At 46.3% G+C, this 14,521-nt stretch overlaps 1 protein-coding gene across 4 annotated transcripts in view; it reads right to left on the minus strand.

The window, feature by feature from the left end:
* ITPKB (inositol-trisphosphate 3-kinase B) overlaps positions 1-14,521 on the minus strand; it is a 108,065-nt gene that overhangs the window by 38,708 nt on the left and 54,836 nt on the right. Inside the window, exon 3 of one of the 4 annotated variants that reach the window (XM_055371791.2) lies at positions 72-1,689. The exons of the other annotated variants lie outside the window; for them this stretch is intronic. Within the exon in view, the coding sequence (XP_055227766.1) occupies positions 1,450-1,689 (240 nt within the window). The 3' untranslated portion in view covers positions 72-1,449. Of the gene's footprint in view, positions 1-71; positions 1,690-14,521 lie in introns of those variants that run through there. 4 annotated transcript variants of the gene reach the window in all.

Here is a 14,521-nt window from a genome sequence, read left to right on the forward strand (position 1 = left end):
ACAGGCGTGAGCCACCAAGCTCCGCTGCAAAAAAAAAAAAAAAAAAAAAGTTTAAATAGTGAATCCTAGTGTTAGTGAGGAGGAGAGTAAGGTGTGATACATGCCAACCCACTGCTGGGAGGCATCCCCAAGACACATGACCTTTTGGGAAAGCAGCCCAGGAATATGCTGCAAGGGCCATAAAAATGTTTCAACCTTTCAGTTATTTATTTTACCTCTGGAAATCTACTTAAGGAAATACTCCAAAAAACGGAAAAAGTTACATGCACAAAGACGTTAATTATGCCATTGTTTCTAATAACAATAGTAGTGAAAATAGCCCAACTTCCAACAATAGAGGATGATTAAACAAATTAGAGGCACATCCTTGGGATGGATCGTTCAGTCCTTAACTATAAGGGTTAAGAAAGAAACGTGGAAAATGTTGCTATAAGATTAAGGGGCGGGGAGCAGAATTAGCTACGGAAAATATACAGACTTAGGCTAAGAAGAAATATACCAATTTATAAGAGTAGTTGTACTAATACGCATTTCTGCACATTAACTTTATACTGGCTTTGATAAACAATTTAACCCTTTGCTCTCATTTCTCAGTTATTATATTCTATTGCACTACATGCATATTTGTAAGTATCCACAAATCTTTTGAATAAGGTAGAATACAAATTAACCAATTAATTAATAATGCATAGAATCAAGCTGTTTCATCATTATGATCGTAGGGTTATGATGATACCCATTCTTTTTCTTTATTTTCGAAATTTCTGTAGCCTGGTTAGTTTGCTTTTACAATGTAAAAAATATACAGAACACCAAATAAACAAGTAACATAAAGAAACTGCTACCATATCTTACACCTTCAGTGCTCCTTCCTATATTTGATCTGAGAACACAGCACTCTCCAAAATGTCCCTTCAGCTAAGGGAGAAATAGGGTTTTCTTCCTGTAGGTTCTGTGAGCTCAGGACTGAAAACTGTTCCCTGAATGGGTTGACTGCTCCGTGAAGACCCCAAGGATCTCTAGAAGCCCAGGAACATTAGTGTAGGACCATTCAGATGACAGACAGCAGCTAGACTCCTAGGGTGGAGGGGCCTTCCCAGTATTCAAACAACATGGGTAAGAACAGGATCAGAAAAGAGACTGATGTGGGAAACCCTTCCACAAAGAACAGATCAAAGGAGTGAGCCCCTGAGGGCAGGGACCGTGGTATCCATCTTTGTACTCCTTGCTGCAAATGTGATGCCAAGTAAAACAACCCAATAAATGCTGTTGCTAATGGATTCATGCATGCATGCACACATGCATTCACTGTTGGACAAATATTTACAGATGTGCCACTGTTCTAGCCGCAGGTGATTTAGCAGTGAACACAACGAAGTCCCTATCCTTAAAGCAGCTTACATTCTAAGTGGGGACAGGCAGATGATAAACAAATAAAGACATATTGCATCAGGCAGCTATGAGCATCCTGAAGATAAATAAAGCCAGGTAGGGGAAAAGGGAGAGCCCCAGGGAGGCGGGGAGAGGGGTGTGCTGGCTTAGCTGGCCATGGTCTTTCTGCAGGAAGTGAGGGGCTGAGCCATACACAGGCGGAGGGTACGGCACTGCAGACAGAGGGAGCGGCCAAGTGCACAGGCTTTGAGACAGGCGTGTGGGCAGCTTCAAAGGCCAACAGGAACAGCAAAGTGGCTGGAACAGAGTAAACAAAGAGGAGAATATATCACATATGAGGTCAGTTCTTGCAGAGTTTTTTAGGCTGTTCTTAGGACTTCGGATTTTATGTCAGTGAGATAGGAAGCTGCTGGAGGGTTTTGGGTGAGGAGTGTCATAGTCTGGCTTATGTTCTAAAAGGCTCACGCTGCTTCTGTGTGTACACCTGGGGAACAGAAAGCAGGCGAGAAAGGGTGAAAACAAGAAAGATCCATTTTGAAGCTGCTGTAATTGTCCAAGTGAGAGAGGAAGATGGATTTTTTTTAAACTCTCCATTTTAGACTGAGAAAGAAAAATTTTTTATCTGAGAATCCAAGCCCCCTTTAATTATCAAACCCAGAGAGGCACCGAAATGTGACAGCGTGTGACAGCGATCACATCTCACTTCCCGCCTGAGCTAAATAATCACCTCTTGAAGCCACTTGCTATGTGGGCTCAAGACTAACTGATGCTAAGTAGCCATAAAATGACATATGCTGGACACCATCACTCGTACTCCATAGTTCAACAGTGTAGAGCAATCACTATCCAATGTTATCTCTGTAAACCAGGGAGGATTCCTGTCAAACAACTTTGTATCAGCCCACTTCCTTGTTCCTTTTGCCTTTGAAAACCTACTTGTAACAAAGGCCAAACAGAGCACTCCCCAAGGCAACTTGGAAGCGTGTCCTGGGCAGCTGTCCTCCACCTTGGCTCAGATATTAGGTCAACAAGACCATGGCTGTCTTTCGGTGTGAGGCACATGGCTTCTTCTCACTCCCACTCTAACCTGGAGCTGCAATCCCTGCTGAAAGAATTGCCCTCTGAAGGCCTAAGGATCTCAGCAACAGGGAAGTGGGAGGAATCTTCATGCCAGAGATAAAGAGCTGGTCCATGGGCATGTGTGGGAAGCACTGGGGTAGGGCGAAGAAATCTATCTCCTGGGAGGTGTTATCACTACATAAATCCCAGATTTGATCAGGCAATGTAGCCATCTCACTATTTCAGGCTGCAGCTGTTAAGACAGGTGTGAAGTGGGCAGACAAACAGGAAGAAGGTCCCAGGTGGAGAACCTGCATTTGGCTTCTGTACCCCAATTCCAGTAATTAACAAAGCAAAAACCTGCCACACTCTGAATGATGGCCCTTCCCAACCAGAATCCTGTTTCTGACAAGTGGTGAAGACACTCTAAACTGCACCGAGTGTATGACAAGGACAATCTTCTGGATATTCCCATTTAAACAGGGATGGGCCGGATGCAGTAGCTCATGCCTGTAATCCCAACACTTTGGGAGGCTGAGGCAGGAGGACTGCTTGAGGCCAGGAGTTCAAGACCAGCCTGGGCAACATGGTGAGACCCCTTGTCTCTATAAAAAACACAAAAATTAGCCAGGTGTGGTGGCGTGCACCTGTGGTCCCAGCTACTCTGGAGGCTGAGGCAGGAGGATTGCTTGAACACAGAGGTAGAGGCTGCCATGTTCGTGCCACTGCACTCCAGCCTGGGTGACAGAGCATGACCCTGTCTCAAAAAACAATAAATAAAATAAAAGAGGGATGAACTGGAGAAACTGTGAAGGTATAGGTGCTGTCTTGCTTAGGGGTGGGGATGATTTAAGGAAGGCTAACACAAGGGCCTTGGTTAGTCTAAAGATAATCACGGCAACTAGGTGGTGGTACCAGGAACTAGTCCACCAAATCCCAACCTGCAGTCAAAAAGTCTCAACTCTCACCTATAAAGGGATCCTTCTAAATTCTCTAGATGTATGGAAATCTTTGACAGGTCTTCTGAAGCCTAGAGTCATCGTATAAACATAGATAAATAGTGTAGATATTGTATAGCTATAGATTGATATGTACATACACCATATACATTAGATATATGCTATATATTTACACTTCTTGGCCTTTCGGCTTTATTATCTATCTCCACAAAGTAGGACAAGACAAGCTTGTTTCCCATTTAAGTTTTTCTATCTGTACTGTTTTGCAAATCCACCAGAGAGTTGCAGGACACTCCTGCTACAGAAAGATTTCTGCCAGGCAGGCTCAGAGACCTGCTCTGTTACTGTTCTATTTAATAACACAAACACACAAATGGGGGCCTTTCTTCCCCATGACTTTCATGGCATGGCTGGGGGCAGAGCTGGGAGGTTTTCACGGCCCATATATCCTCAAACTGCTCCATTTCCCCCCGATCTCAGTTGCCACCCCACTAACTCCGGGGTGATCAGCTCCATACCACAATCATCTCCTGGTGATAGAGTTCCATGGATTTTAAAAGCTGTAAGAAAAACTGAGACAGATTCAGAAGAGATTCTAGTAACCCCAAACCAGCAATTACAAATATTTTTTAAGTATTTATATATACACATTTTTTTTGAGACAGAGTCTCACTGTTGCCCAGGCTGGAGTGCAGTGGCGCCATCTCGGCTCACTGCAACCTCCAACTCCCAGGTTCAAACCAATCTCCTGCCTCAGCCTCCGAGTAGCTGGGATTACAGGCACCTGCCACCACACTTGGCTGATTTTTGTAGTTTTAGTAGAGATGGGGTTTCACCATCTTGGCCAGGCTGGTTTTGAACTCCTGACCTCGTGATCCACCCGCCTCAGCCTCCCAAAGTGCTGGAATTACAGGCGTGAGCCACTGTGCCTGGCCTAATTTTTGTATTTTTAGTTAGAGATGGGGTTTCACCATGTTGGCCAGGCTGGTCTCAAACTCCTGACCTCAGGTGATCTGCCCGCCTTGGCCTCCCAAAGTGCTGGGATTAAAGGAGTGAGCCACCACACCCAGCCACAAGTTTTAGATACTTAAAATATTTTTAAGTATCTAAAATTAGCACCTCTCTTTAAACCTTTTACTCACCCTTTCCTGACCCTTTCCTTGTATCCCCCATTCCCTTTCAATTTCTTCACCATCCCTATTTGCCTCCTTTTCCTCACTATCTACCCACCAAGTCCTGCTCTGCTCCCATCCCACTTAAGATTTTCATGTCTATTCTGTATCACCCTTAATGATCCACTGAGGCTGTGAGCTTCCTGTTTACCCACAAGCGTTCAGCGGATCCAGCCATCCTACCAAGGGTTAAAGATGCTGTAGTCCTACTGTGCTGCTTCCGACCCAGTTCCTTCCAAAACAAAGCAGGATGACAAGGTGACTCCACGAGAACTGTGTTTGACCTCTGTGTGGGTTTTCTGTTTCCAAGGCCACAGCAGGGTACTCTGAAAACTCTAAACCAGAAGGAAAGGAGACCTAGCCTTCAGAACTCTGTGTGTATGTGCTTACAGGCAAAAAAAAAAAAAAAAAAAAAAAAAAAAAAGGAACCAATGAGGTTGTCAGAAGGGGATACTCTGCTGTAACTGGTGTTTACCACGACCCACCGGGTGCTGAGGAGGAAGTGGTTGCTATAACCCCAAGGGGGAAACGCTCGCTTGAAACAGGAAAATGGAACTCTTACAACTTTCCATTAGCAGCGTTCAAGAAGCCGGCCACACTGGGAAACACTTGCACAAGCACTCCCCAGAGTCCTGAGACGAGTGTCAAGACAGTCCAATCACAAAGCACAGATCAGGACACAGATACAAGTCCACGTTTTTTCCAGAACGTCTCAGCACTGGAAAAACTCTCATGATCACTTCCCTTACCTCCAGCAGGCTGAACTTGCAAGGAGCTGTGGGGAGGAGGAAGGAAGGGGAAAAAGGCAGGATGACATATTGGAAAGAACGCTGGGCCCAGTGAGGGTCAGCAGACCTGGGCTTTAGTCCCAGTTCTGCGATTTACTAGTGGTGGAACTTTGGGCAAATTACCCAACCTTCCTGCTTCTCGATTTCTACTTCCTCTATAAAACAGGGATATTGTTTACTGCTCTGCTCACATCCTTGGGCTGCTGTGAGAATCCTATGGAATCCTTCATAGGATGAAACTCGTATGTGCTACGCAAATGCTTGTTATCACTGTAAGATTTGAGTCCGCATAAAGCTTTCTTGAGTCCCAGCCTCTTGCTCCTCAAACGCATCCTCTCAGCTACACTTCCACCTGTGCACTTCCTCAACCCACCTTACTTGTAATTCTGCCCACACTTCTGTAGAATTTCTGTGGAAGATCCCATAGTCTGGTCAGAGGAGTATAAGCAAGTCTAAATAACCGAAGTGGGGGGATCTCAACCAAATCACTTGACTCTGGGCTCTGTGCTCCCACATTCTCTCCTCTCCAGAGGTGAAGACTTCATCCTCAATGGCTAATTTGCCTGCTTGGAGGCTCAGATTGGCCCGTGTTCTGAGTCATATTTTCCATTTAGTAAAATGAACATCTGGCTGCTGTATGATGCCTTTTGTGTACCGTCACCTAAGCCACAATTACCTGCAAGGTAATTCATACCACTACAGCACGGTGCAAAAACAGGGTTGGTTTGGGATGGTGAAAGTCAGCCATCTTAGTGTCAATCTTGCATGCAAATTCTAATGAAGAAAAGCCACTACCAGCAGGTCCACATACACTCACAAAGAACTCATAAATTATTTTAATCCAAGCGTTCCAAGGGATCCTGGGTCCCAGGAACCATCCTGCTGTTTCATCTCAGTGAGAGGCAAGATGGTTAAGGAAAAACAGCTCTAGTTTCCTCCATCCCCCCCAACTCCCCTACCGGTGTGACCTTGACTAGGCCACCCAACCTTCTAAAAACCTTGGCTTCCTCATCTGCAAAATAGGGATAATAACAAGACATGCCCTTCCCGGCTCCCAGGGTTATTATGGCAACCAAGTGAGAAAACAGATGTGAAAGTGCTTTGCAAACCACAAAACACCGTCCAAGTGTGAGGTATTGTTATCTAGCAAAAGTGCCTTGAGAATAACACAGAAATCTGGAAGTATTTTAATTCGTTAATGGACTTATACCACACCTTGACTTAAAAAGGACGTAGGGTAACTGCCTGGAGGAATTCTGAAATAATTTCTAAATAAGTTTATCCAAGCAAGTTGCCAAAACAATCCACTGAATTGGGTAGTAGGCTTTTGGATAATAGGAAAACTGCAGATCGCTGCTCTTTATTCTTATTTCACCTTTTGAGCTCTAAAAAGAACTGGAAGGACCATATTGTGTTGTCTTTTACGCAAGAACTAAACAGTCTCTTTGTACCCTCCACACCCTCCCTATTCTCACTTCCATCCCCTGAGCACCTGGGAAGCAGCTCCTTCTCCAAACCTGCAAACCCTCCTCCCAGAGCCCAGGCTAGCTTGGAAGCCTGGAGCAATTTGAAACGCTGTCCTAAGATCTTGAGGCCAAAGGCATCCCCATCATCCTTCCAAGAGGGTGTTACCCCCAGGGACAGCAGGAGTTTCCAGAACACACAAAGACTTATTCTGCTCACAAGGATATTTACCAAATCAGCCCACAAGAATTTGCCAGGATCAGGGCAGAAGAACAGAGCTGGGACAGCCTTCTCATTCACTGCCTGGCAGATTCACCCTTCTCTATTATTAGCAACCCAGGCACGATGCCACCAGGGCTGGGGAGAGACCTTGGTGTCAGGGTAGAGAAGGCAGGAAGAGGTGTGTGTGCAGAGGGGGAAGTACACAGAGCTGCCTGAGGTTTCCTCCAGAGAGAGAGAGAGCAGAGGGGTGGGTTAAAGCCTTCTCCCCTTCCTCCTTAGTTCTCTAACCTCCTGTGAATCTCAGACAAGCCCAGCCCCAGGATCAGAAGCCCTGGAACCCACATCCACCCTGAATATTGCTGGAGGTACTCCCTCTTCCCCTTAAGGGCCCAGCTCAGAGCTGCACAGCACTGCCTCTGCCGGATACCACTGGACTCTGGGCTGTGCCAGAGGCTGCAAGATGGAGAAGCAAAGAGAAACTGATGGGAAAGGTGGAGAATTTCTCTTCCCATGGCAAAAATGCAACTTACTGCAGCCCTAATGCACATGTGTTCCCTCCTCTTAACAATGACTACCACTGAAAGAGCACCCATTACATACATCACAGGGCGTTCGCCTCCTGTTATAGACAGGAAAACAACCGTGTGGAGGCTCAGCAGCCTGCCCTGGAGAACGTGGCTAATGCTCATTGAGAGGGACAGGACTGAAGGAGGAGACGAGTAGCTTCACCTTCATGCATCTTGTATTATTTCACTTGTACAGGTATTTCGCGTGCATTATTTAACGTGCTATATCAAGCTTGTACAGGCATTACTTGAATACATTGAAAACCATGAAACAAAGGAATTAAAAAAAAGAAAGACATGTTGCCAATCAATAGTAGAGTCTAGATTTGGACAGATTTGTCCAACTCCAGAATATACTCTCTGGCCACACCTCCACAATTTGTCCAAATACCAAACCAGGACATGGACGCTAACAAAGACTATTTTTCTAATGTTATTCATGTGAAGAATTTTACAAAATAACCAATAACCAAATAACATTTGGTTATTAAATATGATAAATGTGGCCTATGGAAAATAAAATGACACAAAATGAAAACTGGCTGCCATGCAAACTTAGGAGAGGGCAAAGGAGCCACAGTGACCCCAGACTTACTTTCCCTAAAGGGGGAGGAAAATCAAATCCCCTGCAGATGGCTGCAGACCTCAAATAGAGTGCTGCCACTGAGGGCAGAGGCCGAGCCCCTGGAGCAGGCTGATTAGTCTAGTCTAGTGGTTAGGAACATGGTCTCTGGAGCCAGGCTGAGTGTGAATTCTGGCTCTGTTCTTCATAGCTGTGACTTCAGGCAAGCTTATCTGTGCCCCATTGGTTTCCTCACCTGTGAAATGAATTTGGGACACTGTGTAGATTAAAATGTAAAGTGTCTAGCACTAAACACTACCTAAATGTTCATTATTATTATCATTATCAGTCCTGGCCAGAGAGAAAAAGGGAGAATTATCTATTCCAAAAGGAGCCAGGACTGGGATAAGGCTTTGGTGAGCTTTTTACGTGGTCTTGACAACGGTGTTCATGATAGGCTTATTCTAGGCTGCTCTCTGCTCTCAGGAAGGAGGTTTCCTGTGTGAAGAGAAGGCCTCCCAGGAAGTGACAATAGAGGTATCAATACTCCCAGCAAGAGAACCACAGGCCCAGAGTGGATGTCAGAAAGAGGGGCATCTCAGGGAGCACGCCTCTGTGGAGGGCTACTGATGAGGAAGAGACCACATGGTTGCCTAGAAGGCAGGCCTGCGGGGAAGCACTGACGCCAGCACTCAGGCTAGGGGAGTCCTGGGGTCAACTTCTGCAGAGATTGGCGCTCATATCCCAAAGAACTGGGTGCCTCTCTAAGATAGAGCTCCCTGCCTCCCAGTATCTCTTCCTGCAGGTGTTTTGTTCCAATGGCTGACAGCGTCTATTCAGAATTCTTAAAAATGTCACTTTGTTTCCATTTGTAAAAAGGAATTAAAATGTACCGAAATTCCAAAGAAAATTGCCCCTTTTCAAATGTGGCTCCCTGTCTCCCCTCTTCCCTTTTCTGCCTTTGATCTTATTTAAAATCTCTGACCTAAAAGTGAACTCTGATATTCCATGCTCCTGGAGTTCTGGGAGGACCCTGACTTCAGAAGCAGAACTCTTTGAGTTCTTCTGGTTCCAGCTCTGCAGCTAATTTGGAAACCCCAAGAAAGTTGTGTCACTTCTGTCTCAGTCCAGAAAGTGGAAAGATTAACCACATAAACTCAAAAATACTATCTGGCTCTGAAATTCTGTGTTCTTGGGATAGTCTCAAAAAAGCTGAGTTGTGGGGACTAACCTAAGTCGATATTCTACCTCCCTTTTGAACTGATGTTGAAAGGAGAAAGACGATAAAAGAAGGTTTTCCCCATCAGTCATTCAAGACTATACTTAAAATTACATTTTGCAGAAATAAAAGCAGTATTTTTAATGTTAGGAAAAAGTCTAAAAGGGTGACTACGGGTGATTTTCATTTCTTTATAGTTTTCTGTATTTACCCAATGATCTGCAATGGACATATCACAGTTTAAAACTCAACTTAAAGGTTATTGCTCTAAATTCGATTTTGCTGGGAAGAAGGATAGGAGTCTGGCTTCTGAAAGCGTCCTTTTCACCAGTGAAACTGCCCTCACTCCCAACCCTGCAGCAAACCCGGGAAGAGTTAAAGCGCAGGCCAGGCGGAGAGGGCAGGGAGAAAAGGGAACTGCAAAAAGCCTCAACACCCAGTAGATTTCCTACTGCTGCTGACACTTTGGCCCAGCGTCTGCGCCTCCGACCAGCTTACGGAACCAACCACACCTCGATCCTAACACATCACCTGTGAGAGCAGGGTCAACTCTCCAGCGGCCTCAGATGGCCTCAAACTAAGCTTGGGGCGGGGTTTTCAACCCTGAAAGCCCAGAACTGAGCCTCCAGGCAGCGCAGCGCCCGCGACCACGTGAGCACGGACCCACCTCCCCAGCCTTTCCATGACGTGACTGCTGGGGCGGGGATGGGGCGGGGAGGGGGCGGGGAGGGGGCGGGGCACACCCAGTTGCCCAAATCAGCGCGACCCCAAAAGAGCAAGCGAGTTCCTGAAATTCCTTGAGGTTTGAAAGACAGCTTAGAGATCCTAAGTCCCTTTTGGCAGAGAGGGGGGAGGTAGGGAAGCCTGAGGGCATCCCAGAACCAGCAGGAGGCACAGAAATGTGTCAGCTCTTTCCCCAAGAGAGTCAATGCTGAATGTGTTAGGTAGGGTCCTTTTCCGGGACCAGCTGGTGAACCGATGTGAAGAGTCGGCTCTAATGATTACTTGTATTAAGTTATCCATGATTCTTATGAAAAAGGAAAGCAAATATCCCACAGTACAAGAAGGAAAGAAAAGGGGGCCCCAGGCTTTTCAGCAAGGGTGTTTGGAAAGAGATGGATATTGATGATACGGACTTTTCAGAGACCAGGCTCAGCCCAGTTGGGACGCAACTCAGGAAAGTCAGATCGAGGGAACTAAACCAAGGTACTGTTGGCCAAGAGATATTTTAAACGCTTTTTCTCACCAGGATTCATGAAGCCCTTTTGCCTTGAAGCTCATAGGGCACAGGAGAGCTACCCTGTCCCTGGGACAAACGGGAAAATGTTCAGCCCCATCCTGGGTGAATGCAAGACCTCTGCCACCCCCAACACACACACCCTGTGACTACCCTAAGTGGATGTGTTCTTTCACGTTGCTAAGAAAAAGTCCGCAGCTATGAAGTGGTCAGCCTCTGAGGTCCAGTCATTGCCCTGACAAGACTTTGAGATGCATGCTCTCTGAAACTCCCCTCCCCTCACCTGGCAAAAATTATTCATGCCATCCTTGATAGCCTTTCAGCTGAGCGCCTTGGTCAGAAAATTAACCAGCTGCTTCTTCTCACCATGTCAAACCCAGTGGTCTGGTGAGAAGACCTAACGTGGGGTGCTTCTCAGTCCACAGACAGTGTTGCTGGTTCCCAGAGGCCAGATTGTTCCTTTCTTCCTAGCCTGTGAATAACACTCCCACCTAGAACCAGCTCTTTTGCTCTTAAGGGGTTACACTTCATTTCCCTTTGATTTAGCCAGAAAGTTTACCATTGCAGACACCTCCATCTGTAAAATTGGGCAGAGAAGGCAGGGAAAGAAATTAATATGTGTTGAGTGTGTTCTCTGAGCCTACCATTATGCAAGACAGCTTGTGTGTCCATTCTCTAAGTTGGTCTTCACAACCACCCTGGCAAGGGCACAGAGTTGGTAAGTGCAGAAAATTTGATAAATCCAGAGCCCAGATCCAACCCAGGCCTTCCCTATGCCAGGCTGCTTTCCTGCAATTGCCTGGGGCATACAGAAAAATACCTACATTGAGGTAAAAGGTTTGATTTAAAAATTAAATATAAACATTTTCTTTTAAAGCCCAATTTGCATATTTTTGCATTGTGCAGATTTGGATCTGTGCTTCATCCTCTCCCACCTGCAACATTTAAATGCCTCAGCCTGGGCACTAAAAAAGGGAGCAAATGCAGGTCTACTAGCTGGCCATGTTTTTGGCAACCCTGCAAAACAAAATTTCCAACTCTCCAGATGATACCCCTGCCTCCTCCAAAACAAATGCCTGTACTCCAGCATCTGTCACTCAGGAGTCCAAGCTGGGAGTTCAGACGCTGCTTATAAGCTCATAGGCTGAATGAGGGCATTACATAAAAAGGCTCAGAGCTATGTGGAAGCAGTGTAGAAGCAATGTCAGCAGTCCACCTAAAGGCCTGGCTGAAGAATTTCTCAGCCTCCTAAAGGATCCCCAGGCAGCTGCCACCATCTCATCTCCAGTAGTCAAAGGACCACCACTAGCTGAAGGCTGGGAGGGCAATGCAGTGGTCCTTGACCTTGGCTGCACATCAGTTATCACCTGGGAGTTTTACAACCATTGTTGCCTGGGTCCCCCCCCACCCCGAGATTCTGGCTTAGTTGGTGTGGAGTGTAGTCTAGCACAGGGATTTATTTGTTAAGCTCCCACATGTTTCCAAAGTGCAGTCTTGGCAAGAACCACTGGACACCATTGGTCAAAGTGGCCCAAAAGAGCTAGGAAAATATAAATAACATTCAGCAGGTCATTCAGGGTTCTTGAGAACAGAGAATGACCGAAGGGACTTCTGTATACTGGCAGTGAAAGGCAAGGTAGCAACATAGAGCAAAGGGTTCGGAGCAAAGCAAGCAGAAATTTGAGTCCTAGCTCCAGCATTTTGCCCACCATGTGACCTGGGTAAAGCCACTCATTCATTCTGAGCCTTAGTTTCCTCACCTGTAAAATGAGGCTGCTTCCCTTGCTGGGCTGTGCTAGGAATTAGCTGCACTAGGGCATTGCCTGGCACATACAAGGTCTTCCATAACTGACACTTATGATTGTTAATAAACAAATTATACCTGGGATTGACTGGTGTTTGGTATGAAGAGAGGCTGTGGGCTGACAATACCCTTCAGAGGGGACCCCTTTAGTGAATGAGATTCAGACTTCCTTGGGGAGGAGCTGTGGAAGATAAAAGAAGCTGAAAGTGGTATAGGAGACAGGCAGGGCAGCCACTCCAGCATCTGGGGCACCTCCAGCCTTTGTTCTCCATCTCTAGTCCCTTTTTCTCTACAAGTTGAGCCTCAGGAGGAGGTGTATATTTACAGGGAGAGTCCAGCTGTATTTGGCCACATTCTACCTACCAAAGTGGGTAGCAATCAGACTGGATTGTGTCACCCTGGATTGTGTCATCCCAAGCAGCTCTGCCCAAGACAGGTCTGTCTGCCCAGACTCACACCTGCCTTTTCCCTCCTACTTTACACCATGATGCTCTGAGGGAAGCCAGGCCCTAGAGGGGCAGCCAGCACTGCAACCTGTCACTGTGCTGTCCACGCTTGCATAAACCTGGGTGGAAGACACAGACCCTGGGAATGTGTGACAACTGTCCCAAGGCAGAGAGGGCTGGGGAATCCCAACTCTGCAACACCTCCCCCTTCGTGCTTTGAGCAGCCCAGCATAAAGGAACCCATTGCCTACATGATTCTTTCTCCTTTTCCTTTTCTCTCCTTTCTCCCCTAACACCTGTAGAGTTGATGGAGCTCTTTCTCATCCATTATTTCTTATGATGTTCAAAACAGTCCTGTGAGGCAGCTGACTGCAGGAACTAAGATGACCTGGATTCACCAGTAAGAAAACAGAGGCTCAGGCAGATGCCATGACTTGCTTCCAGTCACAGGACTCATCAGAAACAGGATTTGAACCCATGTATATGTACCAAGAACCCATTCTTCTCCACCATGCTATGCCCCATGACCCCCTACCCATGTCAAAGGCCCTCCTGCTTGCTGTGTAGTATAAGACATCTGTGAAGTGGAGACGGTGGCGGGGGAAGGGGAGTGTAGACATGCAACTAATCTAAGCTCAAGCTGAACTTGATGCTCCATTCTAAAACTGAGTTTGAGCAACACATCATTCCCTCTTTTCTATGCCTCTCTCCTTTCTTCACCTGAGAAAATGGCAAAGCCAGCTACCCAAGGACAGGCTGGAGGAGGACTCAAAATCAACCACCAAACATCTTACAACATCTGTGCCTCAGAACACAGCTTTCATCTTACCAAACTTCACTTTAAAGAAATGAAGGTACCACAAGGTACCTTCATTACAAAGAGATTTTGTTCAATTGTTGGGCCAAAGTGGGAAATATTAAATTCCAGTCAAAGAAGGCATGGATATCCTGCTAATTCCCTGAGGCATGTTCCATACTGACAAACCATCTGACTTTCTGAGTGTCAGGGAAATTTCCAATCCAAAGAGTAAATGAACTTCCATAAGTAGAAAAATAGCCTCTTCACAGCACCCGATTCTCTCCCACCAAGAATTCTCTCTCACCTTTCGCATGCAGTACTGACGCTGGGGCCATCAGGAACAAAACGAAGGGGAAGGAAATGGCACCAGTCCAGGTGTTACCAGAAGGATATGTGAAAGCAAGTGTAGAATCACCCCCAAGAAACTCAAAGTAGGAGAAGCACTTGCTCATCTGTTACCAGATACTCACTCTCCAGCTGGCCAGCCTAGTGCATGCTTCCAGAAGGAGACCAGCACCAGCCAGGGAGCAGAGCAGTCAACCTGTGCACCCCACCATCCTCCCTCGAAAGCCTGCATGGAAGGCCTGCATTTGGATTCACAGAGCAGCTATTCTTTCAATGAGCATAGCAGAGCAGGACAGAGCAACACTTTTTTTTTTCTTTAACCAGGGAAGGGGACCCACAGAGGCAGTACATACAAACCTGAAATCAGACTTGTTCTAGAACTGGGGTCTCTTAAAAGCCCTTCTTCTCAGGCACAGGGTCCTTTCCACAATAGAGAACACTGGTGAACCAGCCCTGGGAAAGGTCAGCTACCGAAATGCAGATGAAT

Source organism: Gorilla gorilla, chromosome 1, assembly GCF_029281585.2.
Source record: "Gorilla gorilla gorilla isolate KB3781 chromosome 1, NHGRI_mGorGor1-v2.1_pri, whole genome shotgun sequence".
Taxonomy (NCBI): Eukaryota; Metazoa; Chordata; class Mammalia; order Primates; family Hominidae; genus Gorilla; species Gorilla gorilla.